The sequence below is a fragment of the Erythrolamprus reginae genome, chromosome 5, assembly GCF_031021105.1.
Source record: "Erythrolamprus reginae isolate rEryReg1 chromosome 5, rEryReg1.hap1, whole genome shotgun sequence".
NCBI classification, from domain to species: Eukaryota; Metazoa; Chordata; class Lepidosauria; order Squamata; family Dipsadidae; genus Erythrolamprus; species Erythrolamprus reginae.
Window position 1 is genome coordinate 85,320,511 of NC_091954.1, and position 18,182 is coordinate 85,338,692.

Sequence of the window (18,182 nt, forward strand, 5' to 3'; positions counted from 1 at the left end):
TAGGTGGGATTAGCTTTAGTTCAAAACAGCACAGGATTTTTTGAAATTAACCTAACACTGGGATCGACAAACCCAGGCGCCTGGTCGCCAGTGGCGCCTAGAAAATGTTGTCTGGCGCCTAGAAAATGTTGCCTGCTGTACTGTATGTATACCAGGGGTCTCCAACCGCCGGTCCGCGGACCGGGACCGGGCCGTTGGGGGTTTTCAGCCGGTCCGCGGCGCCAGGGCCCCCTCGGCCTTTCCGCGCTGCCCACCGCCCGCCCGATTTGCCCCCTCTGCTCCTCTGCCACCTCCTGCCTTTCACCGCAGCTCCTCCCGCACCCGGAACGCACGCCCTGCCCGCCTCACATTTGCCGAGAGGACTTTCGCCCCGGGCTCTCAGCAAGGGGGCTGCATGAGAGGCGGGGCCGGCGGAAGGTGATATTCAATGTCGGGGGCGCATGGGCGGTTTTGCGCGCGCTCCCTATCTCCCTGCTAGCCCACTCGGAATACTGTATTCAAAATAAGAAAAGCCTTCGCCGGCAAAGGCTTTTCTTATTTTGAATACGTATTCCGAGTGGGCTAGCAGGGAGATAGGGAGCGCGCGCAAAACCGCCCATGCGCCCCCGACATTGAATATCACCTTCCGCCGGCCCCGCCTCTCATGCAAACCCCCTTGCTGAGAGCCCGGGGCGAAAGTCCTCTCGGCAAATGTGAGGCGGGCAGGGCGTGCGCGCGTCACCGCTGAGAAGAACGGAGAGAGAACGAGAGTGAGTGAAAGCAACAGACAGCAAGATAGAGAGAAAGTGAGAAAGAGAGAGTGAGAGAAAGGGGGGGAGAGAAAGAGATAGCAAGAGAGAGAGAACAAGAGAGAGAAAGAGCGTGAGAAACAAAACAAGAGAGAAAGAGTGAGAGAGAGAGAAAGCAAAAGAGACAGAAAGAAAACAAGAGAGAGAAAGTGAGAAGAAGAGAGAGAAAGAGAGGGAGAGAGAGAGAAAGAGAGAGGGGGGAGAGAAAGAGGAGATAAAGGAAGAGGAGAGAGAGAAAGGAAGAGAAAGAAAGAAAGAAAGAGGGATAGAAAGAGAGAGAGAGTGAGAGATGCTCAGTGAGCCTTTCTTTGAAGTTGCCTTTCTTTCTTTCTTTCTTTCTCTTTCTTTCTTTCTTGCTCTTTTTCTTTCTCTCTTTTACCTTTCCTTCCTCTATTTCTTTTCTTTCTCCTTCCTACCTTCTTCCCTCCCTCCCTCCAGTCCTTCCTCTCTTACTCTCCCCTTTCATAAGTTTCCTTGCTTCCTTCCTCTGTTCCTGTCCCTTCCCTCTTTCCTTCTTTCTTCCTTCCTTCCTTCCTTTCCTCCCTTCCTTTCCTCCCTCCATTTCTTGCTTTCCTTTTCCTTCCTCCCTTCTTTCCTCCCTCATTCCCTTCTTTCACTCCTTCCTCTCTTACTCTCCCCTTTCACACCTTTCTTTGCTTCTTTGCACCCTTCTTCTGTTCCTGTACCTTCCCTCTTTCCTTCCTTCCTTCCCACCCTCCGTCCATTCATTCACCCATTCCTCTCTTGATCGCCCCTTTTACGGCGCCGCTGACAGCTAGCTCCCCCCCCCCCACCGGGCCATGGAAAACTGGTCTAGCTGAAAGCCGGTCCCTGGTGCAAAAAAGGTTGGGGACCTCTGATCTAAAATATCAAAATATAATATTTATTATCTTTAAAAGTAAAATGTTGTTTATAACGTTTGTAATGTTTTTTTTGTTAAATTAAAAACCAAGTTTGCTTAAAAAAAATTCTGGCTCCTAAATTTTTTGGCTGGCTCCTAGATTCTGAACAACTTTGTCGACCCCTGACCTAACATATCTCAGCTGCACTATCAAGTCAACTTGACTGTAAAAAATACGACTTTAGCAATCGTGTTTTTGAAGCATGGAGCTCATTGCCGGACTCCATAGTGTCATCCCCTAACCCCCCAATGTTTTACCCTTAGACTATCCACGGTTGACCTCTCCAGATTCCTAAGAGCTCTGTAAGAGGTATGCATAAGTGCACTAGCGTGCCTCCCGTCCCCTATCCTATTGTCTCTCCTATATCTCCTATATCTTTTCATCTATTCCTATATCTCTTCTATTATTTCATTAATACATTTTATTCCTATATCTTCTCTTCTATTCTTTCATTGATATATTCTACTATGAGTATATCCTTTGTAACCTTCATTGTATTTTGGACTAACTAAATAACTAGCTAGCTAGCTAACTAGCTAGCTAACTAACTAACTAAATAAATAAATAAATAAATACTGTAAATAAATAAATAAATAGATAAATCATTCTTCTATTTCTACCGCCACAAATCATCATCTACAATAAGGGCAACCCTGCAAAATGGCACTGATTTAGGAATTTGTCTTATTTAAAAAAAATATTTTCATCCTTCCTCAAATAATGAAGGAAAATAATGGAATCTCCCCCGGCACAGTGGCACTGACCATGATCAGGATATGTGGATTTTTAATTGGGGGGAAGGATAACATAAAAAAATAAATATAAAAAGTGGCAATCTCCAATAACTTTTTGTGACAGTTGGAATGCTATAAAAATTTTAGCAGGTATTTGACCAGGACGTGATGATCTGTGTTTACTCTGGGAGAGTGTCTGAATAAATTGTGCTGTGCCATAGCTGCTGTTGCACTTTGAGACAGATATCGGGAAAAATCCATATAAAAATAAATAAAATTTTGAGGTTTCATTTTTATGTGATGGTATTTCATCAGAGGTGTCAACAAAAATAAGATAGGTCTATGGGCAGGAATCTCTCATATATCATTAGTCATAATAACAGAGGGGTGGCATACAAATCTAAATAATAATAATAATAATAATAATAATAATAATAATAATAATAATAATAATAATAATAATAATAGGTCATTACTGTAGATATCCCCAATGCTCTGAAACTCATTGGAATACCATGAGCTAGTGAAAGAGTCTTGGGCTGTCAGATTGCTAAACTGTATACAGTGGTACCTCGAGATACGAGTTTAATTCGTTCCGGACCTGGGCTCTTAAGTCGAGCAGCTCTTATCTCGAACGACTTTTCCCCATAGGAAATAATGTAAATAATTTTAATTGGTTCCAGCCCTCAAAAAACTCACAAAGTTAGTCTAAATTATGCAGAAAGACATGTTTTTAATGAAGAAATGTACATGTACATATAAATGAATAATGAAGTTTCTTTCACTTAACTTGTAAACTTTCTTAAACTTTTAAATTTACATATGTTCAACTTCTCTGCCACCCAATCCTGTAGGACAGAGGTCCCCAACCCTTTTTGCACCAGGGACCGGCTTTAAGCGATCAAGAGAGGAATGGGTGAATGAATGGATGGAGGGTGGGAAGGAAGGAAGGAAAGAGGGAAGGGACAGGAACAGAGGAAGGAAGCAAGGAAACTTATGAAAGGGGAGAGTAAGAGAGGAATGAGTGAAGGGAGGGAGGGAGGGAAGAAGGTGGGAAGGAGAAAGAAAAGAAGAAATAGAGGAAGGGAAGGTAAAAGAGAGAAAGAAAAAGAGCAAGAAAGAAAGAAAGAAAGAAAGAAAGGGGGAAGGGACAGGAACAGAGGAAGGAAGCAAGGAAACTTATGAAAGGGGAGAGTAAGAGAGGAATGAGTGAAGGGAGGGAGGGAGGGAAGAAGGTGGGAAGGAGAAAGAAAAGAAGAAATAGAGGAAGGGAAGGTAAAAGAGAGAAAGAAAAAGAGCAAGAAAGAAAGCTGCAAGCACCCCCCCGAGCCCCCCAGGCCGGCTGCAACCTTTTAAAACACGCGCGCCGCTTCGCGGCTGTCTCCTGAAGCTGAACGCGGAAGTTAGCGTTTGGCTTCAGGAGACAGCTCCTTGGCGCTTGTATCTCGAATTTGGGCTTGTAAGTAGAACAAAAATATCTCTCCCCTCCCAGCTCTTATCTCGAGTTGCTCTTAAGTAGAGCAGCTCTTATGTCGGGGTTCCACTGTATATGCAATATACTGTATAACAAAATGCAAAATAAAAGCATAATAGAAACAAAGAAAGAGCAGATTGATGGCAGAAAAAGACCTCATGGTCCATCTAGTCTGCCCTTATACTATTTCCTGTATTTTATCTTAGGATGGATATATGTTTATCCCAGGCATCTTTAAATTCAGTTACAATGGATTTACCAACCACGTCTGCTGGAAGTTTGTTCCAAGCATCTACTACTCTTTCAGTGAAATAATATTTCCTCACATACGTTGCATATCTTTCCCCCACATATCTCTCCCCCACATATCTCCCTCACATATCTTTCCCCCAGCTAACCTCAGATTGTGCCCCCTTGTTCTTGTGTTCACTTTCTTATTAAAAACACTTCTATCTTGAACCTTGTTTAACCCTTTAACATATTTAAATGTTTCGATCATGTCCCCCCTTTCCCTTCTGTCCTCCATACCATAAAGATTGAGTTCATTAAGTCTTTCCTAATAAGTTTTATGCTTAAGACCTTCCACCGTTTTTGTAGCCCGTCTTTGGACCTGTTCAATTTTATCAATATCTTTTTGTAGGTGAGGTCTCCAGAACTGAACACAGTATTCCAAATGTGGTCTCACCAGCATTCCTCCTTGTTATACATCTAGCTATGCAGCCAAGCATTCTACTTGCTTTGAGATTGTCAGAAATCACTACCCCTAAATCCTTCTCTTCTGAAGTTTTTGCTAACACAGAAATAATATATTAAAAATAGCAGTAATAGTTATTTAAAATCTAAACCAATACAAATTATTGCATTAATTAATAAAAATTGCAAAATAATGCGTTAATACAAATTAAAAGTTAATCAAAAGCCAACTAAAAAGCCTGGGAGATAAAAAGATTTTCACCAGGTACCAAAATGTTAATAGGATGCCATTTCAGCCTCTTTTGGAAGGAAATCTGTAAATGGGAATCAGCACAAAAAAATATTTCTCTCTTGTAAGGATCTACCTCACTTTCTTTGTGGAAGTGGATCTCATTATAGTAGAACATCTTGAAGTCTGTTGGGAGGTCCACTAGAAGATTTTAACTAATTAACTATTTGACTTTTAAGAGGATAGCTAAGAGGAGTAAGCAGAAAAAGAGGGATAAGAAAAATGTACTCTGACCTTCTAGCTACATAAATGCAATTAATATTTCGTAGGCTACACTACCATTTAAAGTTTTGGAATAAAGATTGTTTATGACAGAAATAAGCTGTTTTCTGATTTTAAGAATGAAATGACCAGAGTCAAACTGAAGAGAACATTAGCATTTAGCATTGGAATTTAGATTTATATACCGCTTCACAGTGCTTTACAGTTCTCTCTAAGCTGTTTACAGAAAGTAACCATATTGCCCCCAACAATCTGGGTCCTCATTTTACCGAGCTTGGAAGGATGGAAGGCTGAGTCAACCTTGAGCCTAGTGAGATTCGATCTGCCAAACTGCTGGCTGCTGGTGATTAGCAGAAGTAGCTTGCAGTACTGCACTCTAACCAATGCGCCATGGAGGCATTGCCATGCTCTGCTTTTTTAATCTTCTCTGCTTTTTTAACCTTCAAGCTATATTATAGAAAAGATAATTCTGACACAGTGGTTTGGGTGTGGAGAAAAAGTTTAAAATCCACATGGTTAACTTAAAATATAATATCTTAAATAAAAATTGTACTATATTAAATATTGTAAATTGTAATATATGCTGACAAAGCAACAAAGGAATAGTAATTTTGTCTGATTTTTATAATACAATTTCAGAATAGATGCCTCCCAACAGGTATAGCAAAACTTATAGAGATTGTGCCATCTTAAATTACATTTTATGGTTTGTATACCAGGTTGGATTATTCAACTAAGCTATGACTAGATAATATCTGTGAATCCGCCACCATGTTACTAGTATTCAAAACATAAGAATTTAGAAATAGCAAAGAACAGACATATACACTGCTTAAAAAAAAAATGGGAACACTTAAACAACAGAATATAACTTGAAGTAAATCAAACTTCTGTGAAATCAAACTGTCCACTTAGGAAGCAACACTGATTGACAATCCCCAAACCCCCAACACTTTACCCTTGGATTATCCACGGTTGACCTATTCAGATTCCTAAGAGGTCAGTAAGGGGCGAGTACAAGTGCACTAGAGTGCCTTCCGTCCCCTGTACTATTGTTCTCCTATATCTCCTATACCTTTCTTCTATTCCTATATCTCGTCTTCTATTCTTTCATTGATTCATATATATATATATATAAGGCTGAAATAGCGCTATTCTAGTCTCCCTTAATTTTAAATATTCAGCAAAAATATGTGTTATATATATATCACATATATATCACATGTTTTTTGCTGAAATTTTAAAATTAAGGGAGACTAGGATGGCACCATTTTAGCCTTGTTCTGGCCTCATCAGCTAGCCACACCCTTACTGGAATTTGATCTGGCAGCTTCTGCCTTGTAAGGCAGAGAATTAACTTCTAGGCCACCAGACCTGATCCCTTCAGCTCTGTTCCAGGGAGGGGCTATGTGTTTTTTATGTTGGATCACCCTGGTATGTTGAGCCTCTAGGCCCAACCCAGGGCCATTTCAAGGCAGTTAATTTATTCATAGCCGACAACTATATTCTGTATGTATCACATGTTTTTTTATGAGAAATTATAAAGTGTTATAAAGTATATTCTGCGGAAGCAAAATATAAAAGTGAGATTTCATGGTTTTGCTCTGAAACCAAGGTGAGAAAAAACTTGTTTTTATATACATTTATACATGTAATGTGGAAACAATTGACATTCCTTACAGACAATACATCTGGCAAGTTACATTTATTACATAACATGATAGCCAGTGGTGAAATCCAATTTTTTTCTACTGGTTTTGTGGGCATGGTGTGGCTTGGTGGGCGTGGCAGGGGAAGGATACTACAAAATTTCTATTCCCATTCCACTCAGATATGGTGTTTGCCAGTTCTCCGAACTACTCAAAATTTCCGCTATCAGTTCTCTGAACCACTCAAAATTTCCGCTATTGTTTCTCCAGAATCTGCTGGATTTCACCCAACGATACCCTATTTCATGTGTTTTTCAACTTTGTATCAACTCAGTTACTACTCGCCACTAGTAAGTGGTGTAAGAAATAATACTTTATAAACGTAACACATTATAGTCTCATTATATATATAAAACTTAAAATCTAAAATATCTGTCCTATGAAATTTATTTAAATCTTATTCTACCAGCGAACACAGAAGTTCTACCGGTAAAAGCGATATCCCTTTTTAGTAGCTAGAGATACCTCCAAGGAATTTAATAATTGCCTTCTATTGTTTGCCCTCGTTTTATAGAAACTTCTTCAAGAATTTATAACCACTCAAATATATTTCTAACATTCAATATATTATTCTTCTGCTCTTATAAGGAAAAATAGAACACTTTTAAAATTCACTGCAAAGTCAGAGATATTGCTAATAGAAGATCATTGAGTATTTACCAGCTAAAAGTATTGATATCATATCGTTAGGTATGCCCCCTTTTACAGTATGTGGCACAAGTAAGGAAATACATGCTGCTACTAGTTAATTTATTTATAGAATGTATATAAATGATTACATGCAGTAATCATAAATGGCTTACAATAAAAATCAACAATAAAACAATCATACTCCTAAAAGGATGCATCAATTCTTCTGTCCATTTTTTTCTCTAAATTTACAGTGGACAAAATTCATAGTCCATTTCCCCCCCCCCCCCCCCATCAAATCTCTCATCAAAATCATTTTAGGGAAAACAGGTAATTCTTAAACATTCATAATAATTGAAAGAAAATTTCTCACATTTATGCTGCAACAGGCATAAATGTGAGAAGGGTCGTAAGTGTGAAGACCAGTCATAAGTGCGAGTATCAGTCATAATTCACTTTTTTCCAGCCCTCTTGAGTAATCCCTATGCATGTAACCACCCACACCTGTTCACATGACCACCAAAGCCATGCCCCCAAATAGGCCATGCACACAGAACTGGTTGTTTAAACATTTGAATCCCATTAGTGACATCAAATTAGTCATGCCCACCCAGTCACATGACTACCTGGCCATGCCAGGTGTATGTAGAGGCTGAAAAAGTGATTTTTGACTGGTCCTTGCACTTTTGACTGTCCTCACATTTTATGTTTTGTGCCCTATTTTGTCACCGGAATGAAGAGAGGCACTACATTTGTTGAATGAGTGACATGATGTTTAGAATGCTGCAACAGGCATAAATGTGAGAATGGTCGTAAGTGTGAAGACCAGTCATAAGTGCAAGTATCAGTCATAATTCACTTTTTTTCAGCCCTCTGAGTAATCCCTATGCATGTAACCACCCCCACCCGGTCACATGACTACCAAAGCCATGCCCCCAAATAAGCCATGCACACAGAACTGGTTGTTTAAAACTTTGAATCCCACTACTGAATCCAACTACATAGTGATCAAGATATGAGTAGCTGTTCATATTATTTAGACAATATTAGCATAAGTAATATATTTTAAAAATATATACCCCACTTGTAATTCATATGATTCTAATAACAGATTGTATGTAAACACAGCTTTAAAAACTCTCACTAAAAGTACATGCAGGTACATACATAGCATATAACACAAGAGACAAGCGATACAAATTTTAAAAATCTCAGATAAAAATTCAAGCAGCAACATAAACAACATAAACATTTGTTTGTCTTCTATTTTTCCTTAGGATTGTTGATCAACTTTATTTTATTCTTTTTTATTTTTTCTCCCCAAAATTTTGAATATTATTCTCAGTTACTCAGTATTGTTGAGATGCAAAAAATACAGTACATCATATTACTCCCTTTAGCTTCCTGCATTGGGTACCGGTCCACAAATATTGGGCTGCAATCCCATAATCATTATGAAGCTGCATTGATACCACTGAAGATTTCCTTTTTGATACAGGTGGAACCATCTTCTGTCTTCTATCAGCATAATTTAATAAGCCCAGTTTTTATTGATATAACTATTTGTCTGGTAAGAAATAAAAAATCAAAAAACTCTTTTACATAATGTGAAACTTAGAAAAAAGAAACATGGTTAATATTTAATATTTAAGCATATTGAAAATATTTCAATTTATTGAATAATGTCTTTCCTTATTGTACTTTGTAAATGTGTTTTGATTATTTACAGACATAAAAAATCTGGCAATCAAGATGGAAAATAATATAACAACAATTTCTCGAGAAGAACTGGAAGAACTAAAAGAAGCATTCAGTAAAATAGGTAAGTTTGTTGAGGTTTTCCAAGATTCACCGTTATTGAGGATATGAGAAGATTTAAAATTAATCACATTTACTACTTCTTATTTCATAACCCCATCCCTTTCAATGATAATACCAAGATATCTGCCATGGTAATTTAATAATAGATTATATGTATAATGATATTAATAATATTTCACATGTGAGTTCCCATAACATAGTGTTTCTTACTGTGGCAACTTTAAGATATGTGGACCAACTCCCATAATTTCCCAGCCACATGAAATGCTACATTGCCATAATTTTGCTATAACCAAACCTGCTGATCCCCAATATTCACTATCATGTCAGGAGAGTATTGTAAGAAAATTTTGGGTTTGAAATTCAGGCAGGTCACAAATAAACATGCTTGAAAATTAGAATACAAGTTGAAGTAAGCTGCAGGCACTTCCGCTTTTTGCTCTTCCCCGAAGTGCAGTGAAAACGTGCCGGTATCTTTACACAGTGCAGGCTTGTTGCACACTGGAGATCTTGCGCCTGCAGGTGAGTGGGTGTGGGTGTCTCCTATCCTGTCTCCCATGCGCGACCCCCTGGTCCTCCTCGCCCGACTGTCCCATCCCTCCCCGCCAAGACTTTCTCCTGTCCTGGGAGAACTTTCAGCCACTCTTGGTTTTTTTGACAGTGGCTGGAAAGTGGTGGGGGGTATTTGAGGAGGGGGCTTGGGATGCTAAGCGAGAAGGCAGATCCTCCTCTTCCCAGTTGGGAATGATGGGTGTCAGTATCCATCCATGCCAGCTCCTAAAAGTCTGTAAAACTTTTCTTTTAAACTTAAACTTTTGGCGCCGGATGATGTGAGCTATACAGTGGGGCGAGGACCACCATGGGATTGCACGGGAGACCGGATGGGAGATACCCACCCACTCACCTGCAAAAGCCAGGTTGATGGGAAACCCCACCGGCAGCTGTGCTTGGTGCGGGACCAGAGGTCGGAGCATTCCTGGCCCACGTGATGCACTGGGATGCCTGTGGGGCGGGATGGGGAGAGCCGGGCGGCGGAGGATGAGGGTGCCTCTGAAGCCGAGGAAGGAGGGGGAAAGAGATGCAGTTAGGAAGGGGAGGTCGTGCTGCAGAATTGGTTCTGGGGCACAGCGCAGTGGTTCCGGTTGCCGGCATTCATTCTGCCTCCTTTTTTTTCTCCCCATCCGCTCACGCGTGCCCTCATCCCTGGCAGCTGCACTCCCTTCCTGCCGATCAAGAAGCCTTTTCACTTTTTTTGGCCTCTTGCTTGTTCCGTGGGGAGTGGGATCAATAGGAGAAGGAGGAGAAGGGTATGTCTCCCCTCTTCACTTCCACTTCTCCTTCCGCCACTCCTTCCAAATTAAGACAGTTCTTGAGCCTGCAGGTGTAGTGAGGAGTTAACGCCAGCTGCTTTGGGTGCCTTGAAGGGAGTTTGAATACTGCTGATTGACATTTTCAATTCCTTGGATATCTTTTTATATCCCTTTCCTGTTTTATACAGTTCAACTACTGTTTCCCATAGAGCCTTTGACAATTCTTTTGCTTTCCCCATGACTCAGAATCCAGACATATCAGTACAGCACTGGATGAAGGATGCAAGGGTCTGTCAGGAGACCAGGAACTCATTTGCCTTTTATACACACACCCTGATTACATGCAAACAGATTCACAGGTGAGGATGGTTACCTTTAATAGCCATTCACACCACTTTGTGTCAATCTGTGTCCATGTTATCAAACAGAAAGCACCAGGATATGTAAACCTTTGATCAGGGCCATTTGGGTACTTTGTTATCATTATGATTGCAAAAGAGTAAACAATTGATTGATGGCTTCAGCCAAACACTAACAATGAGTTACAGAGAGGTTCTCATGTTATCATTCATATTCTCTGAAATGCACACACACACACAAACACACAGAGCCCACAGAAGACCACTAAAAATATTACCGTATTTTTCGCTCTATAAGACGCACCTGCTGATAAGACGCACCTAGATTTTAGAGGAGGAAAATAGAAAAAAAATATTTTGAGCCAAAAAGGGGAGAGGAAGAGAGGAAGGAGTGAAAGAAGGGAGTGAGGGAGGGAAGAAGGGAGGAAGGAAAAGGAAAGCAAGAAATGGAGGGAGGAAAGGAAGGAAGGAAGGAAAGAAAGAAAGAAAGAAAGGGGGAAGGGACAGGAACAGAGGAAGGAAGCAAGGAAACTTATGAAAGGGGAGAGTAAGAGAGGAAGGACTGAAGGGAGGGAGGGAAGAAGGTAGGAAGGAGAAAGAAAAGAAGAAATAGAGGAAGGGAAGGTAAAAGAGAGAAAGAAAAAGAGCAAGAAAGAAAGCAAGAAAGAGAGAAAGAAAGAAAATGAAAGAGAAATAAAAATAGAGAGGGGGAATGAAAGAAATGGAATGAGGGAAGGAAGGAGAGAAAGAAAGCAAGAGAAAGAAAAAAGAATGAAAGAGCAAGAGAGCAAGAGAGAAAAAGAAAGAAGGAAAGAAAGAAAGAAAGAAAGGCAACTTCAAAGAAAGGCTCACTGAGCATCTCTCACTCTCTCTCTCTTTCTATCCCTCTTTCTTTCTTTCTTTCTTTCTCTTCCTTTCTCTCTCTCCTCTTTCTTTATCTCCCCTCTCTCTCTCCCTCTCTCTTTCTCCCCCCCTCTCTCCCCCTTTCCCTCTCTCTTTCTCTCTCTCTTGCTATCTCTCCCCCCTCTCCCTCTCTCTCCCCCCTCTCCCTCTCTCTTTCTCTCCCTCTCTTGCTATCTCTCCCCCCTCTCCCTCTCTCTCCCCCCTCTCCCTCTCTCTTTCTCTCTCTCCCTCTCTTGCTATCTCTCCCCCCTCTCCCACTCTCTTTCTCCCTCTCCCTCTCTTTCTCTCTCTCCCCCTCTCTCTTTCTCTCTCTCTCCCCCTCTTTCTCTCTCTTCTTCTCACTTTCTCTCTCTTGTTTCCTTTCTGTCTGGGCAGATGGCTGCCTTCTGCCTTGGGGCGCGATTCGCCCCCTCTCCTCCTCCGCCGCCGCCTTCTGCCTTGGGGCGCGATCCGCCCCCTCTCCTCCTCCGCCGCTTCCTGCCTTGGGCGAGCAATCCCGGAGTCCGGGACTGTGTGGCTTTGCGCCATGAAGAGGAAACGGCTCCGGCAGCAGGGAAAAGTCGGCCGTTTTCTCTTCATAGCGTAAAGCCACCCTGTCCCGGACTGCTCGCCCAAGGCAGGGGACGGCGGAGGAGGAGAGGGGGCGGATCGCGCCCCAAGGCAGGAGGAGGCAGCGGAGGAGAGGCAGATCGCGCCCCAACGCAGGAGGTGGCAGAGGAGGAGAGGGGGCGGATCGCGCCCCAAGGCAGAAGGCAGCGACGTTGGAGAGGGGGCAGATTGCGCCCCAAGGCAGGAGGAGGCAGCGGAGGAGAGGCAGATCGCGCCCCAACGCAGGAGGTGGCAGAGGAGGAGAGGAGGCGGATCGGGCGGGCAATAGGGCAGCGTGGAGAAGCCAGCGGGGAGGCAGGGGCGGCCGCGGCTCCCTTTACTCCTACTGCCACACCTCCCCGCCCCCGCCCACCTCCCCGCGGGCTGGCAGGGGGATGGGGAGCGCGCGCCCGTGGAAAAGGGCGCTCGGGTGTATTTGGGGGTGCACGCCTGCTCACGGGCGCAGCTTACGAGGAACGGTGGGCCAGGCAGCAGCTAGCCAGCCAGCCGGCGGGATGGCGCTTCCGAATTCGCAGCCTCCCCCCCCTCCCTGCCTGCATCTTCGCTCCATAAGACGAGGCTGATTTTTCATCCTACTTTGGGAGGGAAAAAACTGCGTCTTATGGAGCGAAAAATACGGTAATGTTCTCAGTTAATCTGTTTGAAATAAAACTTCCGCAAACATATGTTATCTGTTACTAAAGATAGCTTAAATTCAAGAAGGTAATAACAAAAAAATAAAAATGTATTGTTTTAAGACAGTAATTGAAATACCAATAGTAACAAACAAGTTTTGTTTTGCAATTTTAGACATTGATAATAGTGGCTATGTCAGTGATTATGAACTTCAGGATCTTTTCAAAGAAGCAAGTCTTCCATTACCTGGCTATAAAGTTCGTGAAATTGTGGAAAAAATTATAGCAGTGACAGATAGTAACAAGGATGGCAAAATCAATTTTGAAGAATTTGTATCGGTAAGTAAACTAATATCTTAGGCTACATGTTTATCTGAATATAACTGGGTTAGAATTAATTATATATGAAACAAAAGGTTATTATTAAAATATATTTTAGAATTCATGCTACAAACTATGGTTTTGCTCTACACATCACATTGCTTCAATAGTGTACAATATTCCTAAAATGTATTCTATGTAGTCAAGAACTGATGGGTCTGTCATGTTAGTTGAGGAATGATTATATGATACAGCAATAGTTTGTAAACTTATATATCATTTCAGAGTGCGTTACAACGTTAGAATATTGTCTCCAACAATCTGGGACCTCATTTTACTAACTTCAGAAGGATGAAAGGCTGAATCAACCCTGAGCCAGTTCTGGCAATGGGCATAGTTAACCTGTAATACTGCGTTCTAACCATTGCAGTACCACAGCTCAAAATATGATATCCTGTTTTGTTCTAATATCTCAGGGGTTGCGACAAAGAAGGAATCAAGCTATTATCCAAAGCACCCGAGGGTAGAACAAGAAGCAACGGGTAGAAACTAAACAAGGAGAGAAGTAACTTAGAACTAAGGAAAAATCTTAATTACCCAAGACAATTTTGCACCTTGTTGCTCTAGTTCTACTGTTCTTGAAAGGAGCTCAATGCATGCAATGCATCATTGTATTTTAATGTATTTGTATTTATTATTTTAATTGCATTTAAAACATGAAGGAAGCACCTGAGGCTATTTTGCTGAAATAGCTGAGCTTTTTTACATATTACTGATGAAATTTATCTTTCATATGAATAAATGAATTGTCAAGAATGGATTAAATACACCTTCCCTCCCTCCATGTTTAGAATGACCCGGACTTTTGAAGCTCTGAAAACACGTGACCAAGGTGTTAATATATTTTATCTGAACCTTGGATCATTCAGGCTGTTCTTCCTATTACCACTTATACTTGGATTATTAAACATCCTGGATTTGCTAGCATAGTCTAGGTTTTTGAGAATTATGTCTTAATTATTATACACACCGCATAACATCAGAAAATGTCACAATTTTAAAGAACCTGTTCTAGGGGATAAGTAGCAGCAGATGTGAATTCTGAGAATGCAAGAAACAACTTTTGCATTCACTACTTATTACACCTATGCAAATACCCGATTGACTAACAGCAACATGGAAAGCATATATAAGTGGGAAAAGACAGATTGTTGTTATTGTTATTTATTTTGGTAATAAATATTAAGTGGTGCCTTAATAATTTGAATATTCACTGTTTATCAGAGGCTGGGATTTACCATATTTTTTGCACTGTAAGACACACTCCCCACTCCAAAAAGTGGAAATGTCTGTTCATCTTATAAAGAAAATATTGTGGTGGGCAAAGGGGGTTGGGTGTCACTGCCGCTGCATTATCACATGCTGGGGCTACGATAACATGCTGAAGCTGACCAGGCTGTTTGCTGCAAGGATACTAGCCAGATGAATACCGGATGGATGCTAGGAGGCAAAGGCAGATTTTTTTTTCTTGTTTTCTTCCTCTAAACTAGAACTAATGTGCATCTTATGATGTGGTACGTTTTATTATATGAAAAATACTGTATTGTTTAATGCTTGTTTGTAAAGTATTTCCAAAATATGTCTGGAAATTATTGCAGAAATGTTTTAAATAAACAACATAACCATAGCTTGTACCTTGAATTATGTATGGAGGATGTCCAGCAGACAACTACCAGCACTGCAAATTATGCCCAGAAACATATTAGAAACAAGTAAAGCTGTTACAAAAATGTGCAAGATATTTTCACTTACAATTATACATTGGCATCCTAAAATAAAAGTCTGAATAAAAATTAAATAGATATGACCAAAAAAACCTTAATAAAACCCTTTAATTTAAAAAATATATATAATGTACATGCCTAGTCTCAAGATTTTGGAAGGAGATACGAACCTTAAAAGGTAGATTTCTTGTTTTGTATTTCTAGGCTCCTTAATTAGTTTAAGGGCTGCATTAGAACCTGTTGATTTTTTAAAATTGGTATAAATGAAAAAGTATTTTCCCTATAGCTGTATTCAAGATTTTAAATTATTATTATTATTATTATTATTATTTAAAGTATTTTAATTTTTTTATAGTCAAAAAAGATCAAATATGAAGGAACTAAATAACAAAAAATGGGTTTGCAATTATAAATCATCTTGGTTTGTCTCTTTTCTCTCCCCCACTTCCCACAAATAATCGATTTACTTTATTATTTAAATTTCATGCTTCAGGTAGTTGGAACAATTATGAAGATGTGCTAAAAAAACAGGAAGATTAAAGTCAGCAATTAGAGTAACATTTTGACATGGTTGCTCTTTGATTATTTTCTATTCTATTTCATGTTAATCATCTTAATCAGAATATAGCTGAAAGGGACCTTACAGGTCTTCTAGCCCAGTGATTTTCAACCTTTTTTGAGCCGCGGCACCTTTTTTACATTTACGAAACCCTGGGGCACATGGAGCGGGGGGGGGGGGGGGGGCTGAAAAAAGTTTGGACAAAAAAATTCTCTCTCCCTCTTCCTCCCCTTCGCTCTATTTCTTTCTCCCTCCCTCTTTCTCTCCCTTCCTTTCTCTTTCTTTCTCTCTCTCCATCCCTCTTTCTTTCTCTTCCTTCTTTCCTCTCTTTTTTGCTCTCTTTCTCTCCCTCCCTACGTCCCTCTATGTCTTTCTCTCTCTCTCCTTCCCTCCCTCTTTCTCTCTCTTTCTCTCTCTTTCTCTCTCTCTTGCTTTCTTTCTCTTGTTCTCTCTCTTGCTTTCTTTCTCTCTTGTTCTCTTTCTCTCTCGCTCTTTCTCTCTTGCTTCCTTTCTCTCTCTCTCTCTTGCTTTCTCTCTCTCTTGCTTTCTTTCTCTCTGAGCTTCGCGGCACACCTGACCATGTCTGGCGGCACACTAGTGTGCCATGGCACACTGGTTGAAAAACACTGTTCTAGTCCAACCCTCTGCTCAAGCAGGAGATGCTATACCTGGGATGGCGCGAACCCACGGCATATGTGCCAGAGGTGGCATGCAGAGTCCTCAATGTGGGCGTATATGCCATCACCAGCTGCTATTTATTTATTTATTAGATTTGTATGCCGCCCCTCTCCGTAGACTCAGGGCGGCTAACAACAATAATAAAACAGTGTATGATAAATCTAATTTAAAATAACTAAAAACCCTTATTAAAACCAAACACACACACAAACATACCATGCATAAATTGTATAAGCCTGGGGGGAAAGGAGTATCTGAATTCCCCCATGCCTGACGACAAGGTGGGTTTTAAGGAGCTTACGAAAGGCAAGGAGGGTGGGGGCAATTCTGATCTCTGGGGGGAGCTGGTTCCAGAGGATTGGGGCCATCATAGAGAAGGCTCTTCTCCTGGGTCCCGCCAAATGACATTGTTTAGTCGGCGGGACAAGGAGAAGGCCAACTCTGTGGGACCTAACTGGTCGCTGGGATTTGTGCGGCAGAAGGTGGTCCTGGAGATATTCTGGTCTGATGCCATGAAGGGCTTTATAGGTCATAACCAAACACTTTCAGGTTCTATTTCAGGTTCCGTTGCGTACATGTGTGTCAGACAGCTAGTTCAGCATGCATGAGTTCTGGCCAGCTGCTGTTTTCTGGGTTCTGTCATGTACATGCACACTAGCCAGTTGGTCTTTAAAGCAGTTAGCCAATACGCATGTCTTTTTCCACATTAAATTACATTTATTCATGTTGTTTTTTTCCAGGTGATTCAGGAACTGAAAAGTAAAGAGATTAGCAAATCATTTCGAAAATCCATAAACAAAAAACTGGGGATTACTGCAATTGGAGGAACATCGTCGATTTCCAGCGAGGGAACTCAGCATTCTTACTCAGGTAAAAAATGTAATGTTCAAGGGAATATTTTTGTCAATGTAATACCAGGATTAACATTTATGCAGGAATATGGATATGGTTCTTATAATGACAGGATGGCCTGTTCAAAATAAAAGATACATAGCAGTATTCCCTATTAGAGTTTCTTTCACAATGTGCTAAGAGAGAAAGGTTGGTTCTGTGGCATATATATTGCTATTCTGCTCTTAAAATATATTTTCCTCTTTTATTCTTCAGAAGAAGACAAGGTTGCGTTTGTTAACTGGATAAATAAAGCTCTTAAAGATGACCCTGACTGCAAACATTGCCTCCCTATGGATCCATCAGATGATAGCCTTTTTCGTTCACTTGCTGATGGTATCCTTCTTTGGTATGTTCAGTTTTTAAAAAAAAAAAAAAGTTTACCAAAATACAGGCTGGTGAGTTCTTAAGGCATTACCGTCGCTTAATTTTGATACTATAAGCCCTATTTATTTTAGTTGGAAAGTTCAGCAAATTTTAAATTCTTTCATTGAAATCATAAAAATTTAACCATATACAGATAGTCCTCATTTATGAATATTAATTGGCATTGGGAACTCTGCTGCCAAACAGCACAATCATAAAGTGCAATATCATGTGACTGTCCTGACTTATGAAGGCAGTTCTTTCATGTGCAAAATGCAGCTGCGAGAGGAATCATGGGCTTTCCCAGGTATGCCCATGTAACACCAACACTCCGCAGTCTGCATTGGTTGCCAATCAGGTTCCAGTCACAATTCAAAGTGTTGGTTATGACCTATAAAGCCCTTCATGGCATTGGAACAGAATATCTCCAAGACCGCCTTCTGCCGCACGAATCCCAGCAGCCGGTTAGGTCCCACAGAGTTGGCCTTCTCCGGGTCCCGTCAACTAAACAGTGTCGTCTGGTGGG

The 18,182-nt window shown here is 40.8% G+C and overlaps 1 protein-coding gene across 2 annotated transcripts in view; it reads left to right on the forward strand.

Moving 5' to 3' along the window:
- Positions 1–18,182, forward strand: part of PLS1 (plastin 1) — a 58,469-nt gene that overhangs the window by 19,678 nt on the left and 20,609 nt on the right. For both annotated transcript variants that reach the window (XM_070753358.1, XM_070753359.1), the window contains 4 exons: positions 9,171–9,263; positions 13,233–13,396; positions 17,140–17,269; positions 17,507–17,639. In XM_070753358.1, coding sequence (XP_070609459.1) covers positions 9,194–9,263; positions 13,233–13,396; positions 17,140–17,269; positions 17,507–17,639 — 497 coding nt within the window. In that variant the 5' untranslated portion in view covers positions 9,171–9,193. The remainder of the gene's footprint in view (positions 1–9,170; positions 9,264–13,232; positions 13,397–17,139; positions 17,270–17,506; positions 17,640–18,182) is intronic.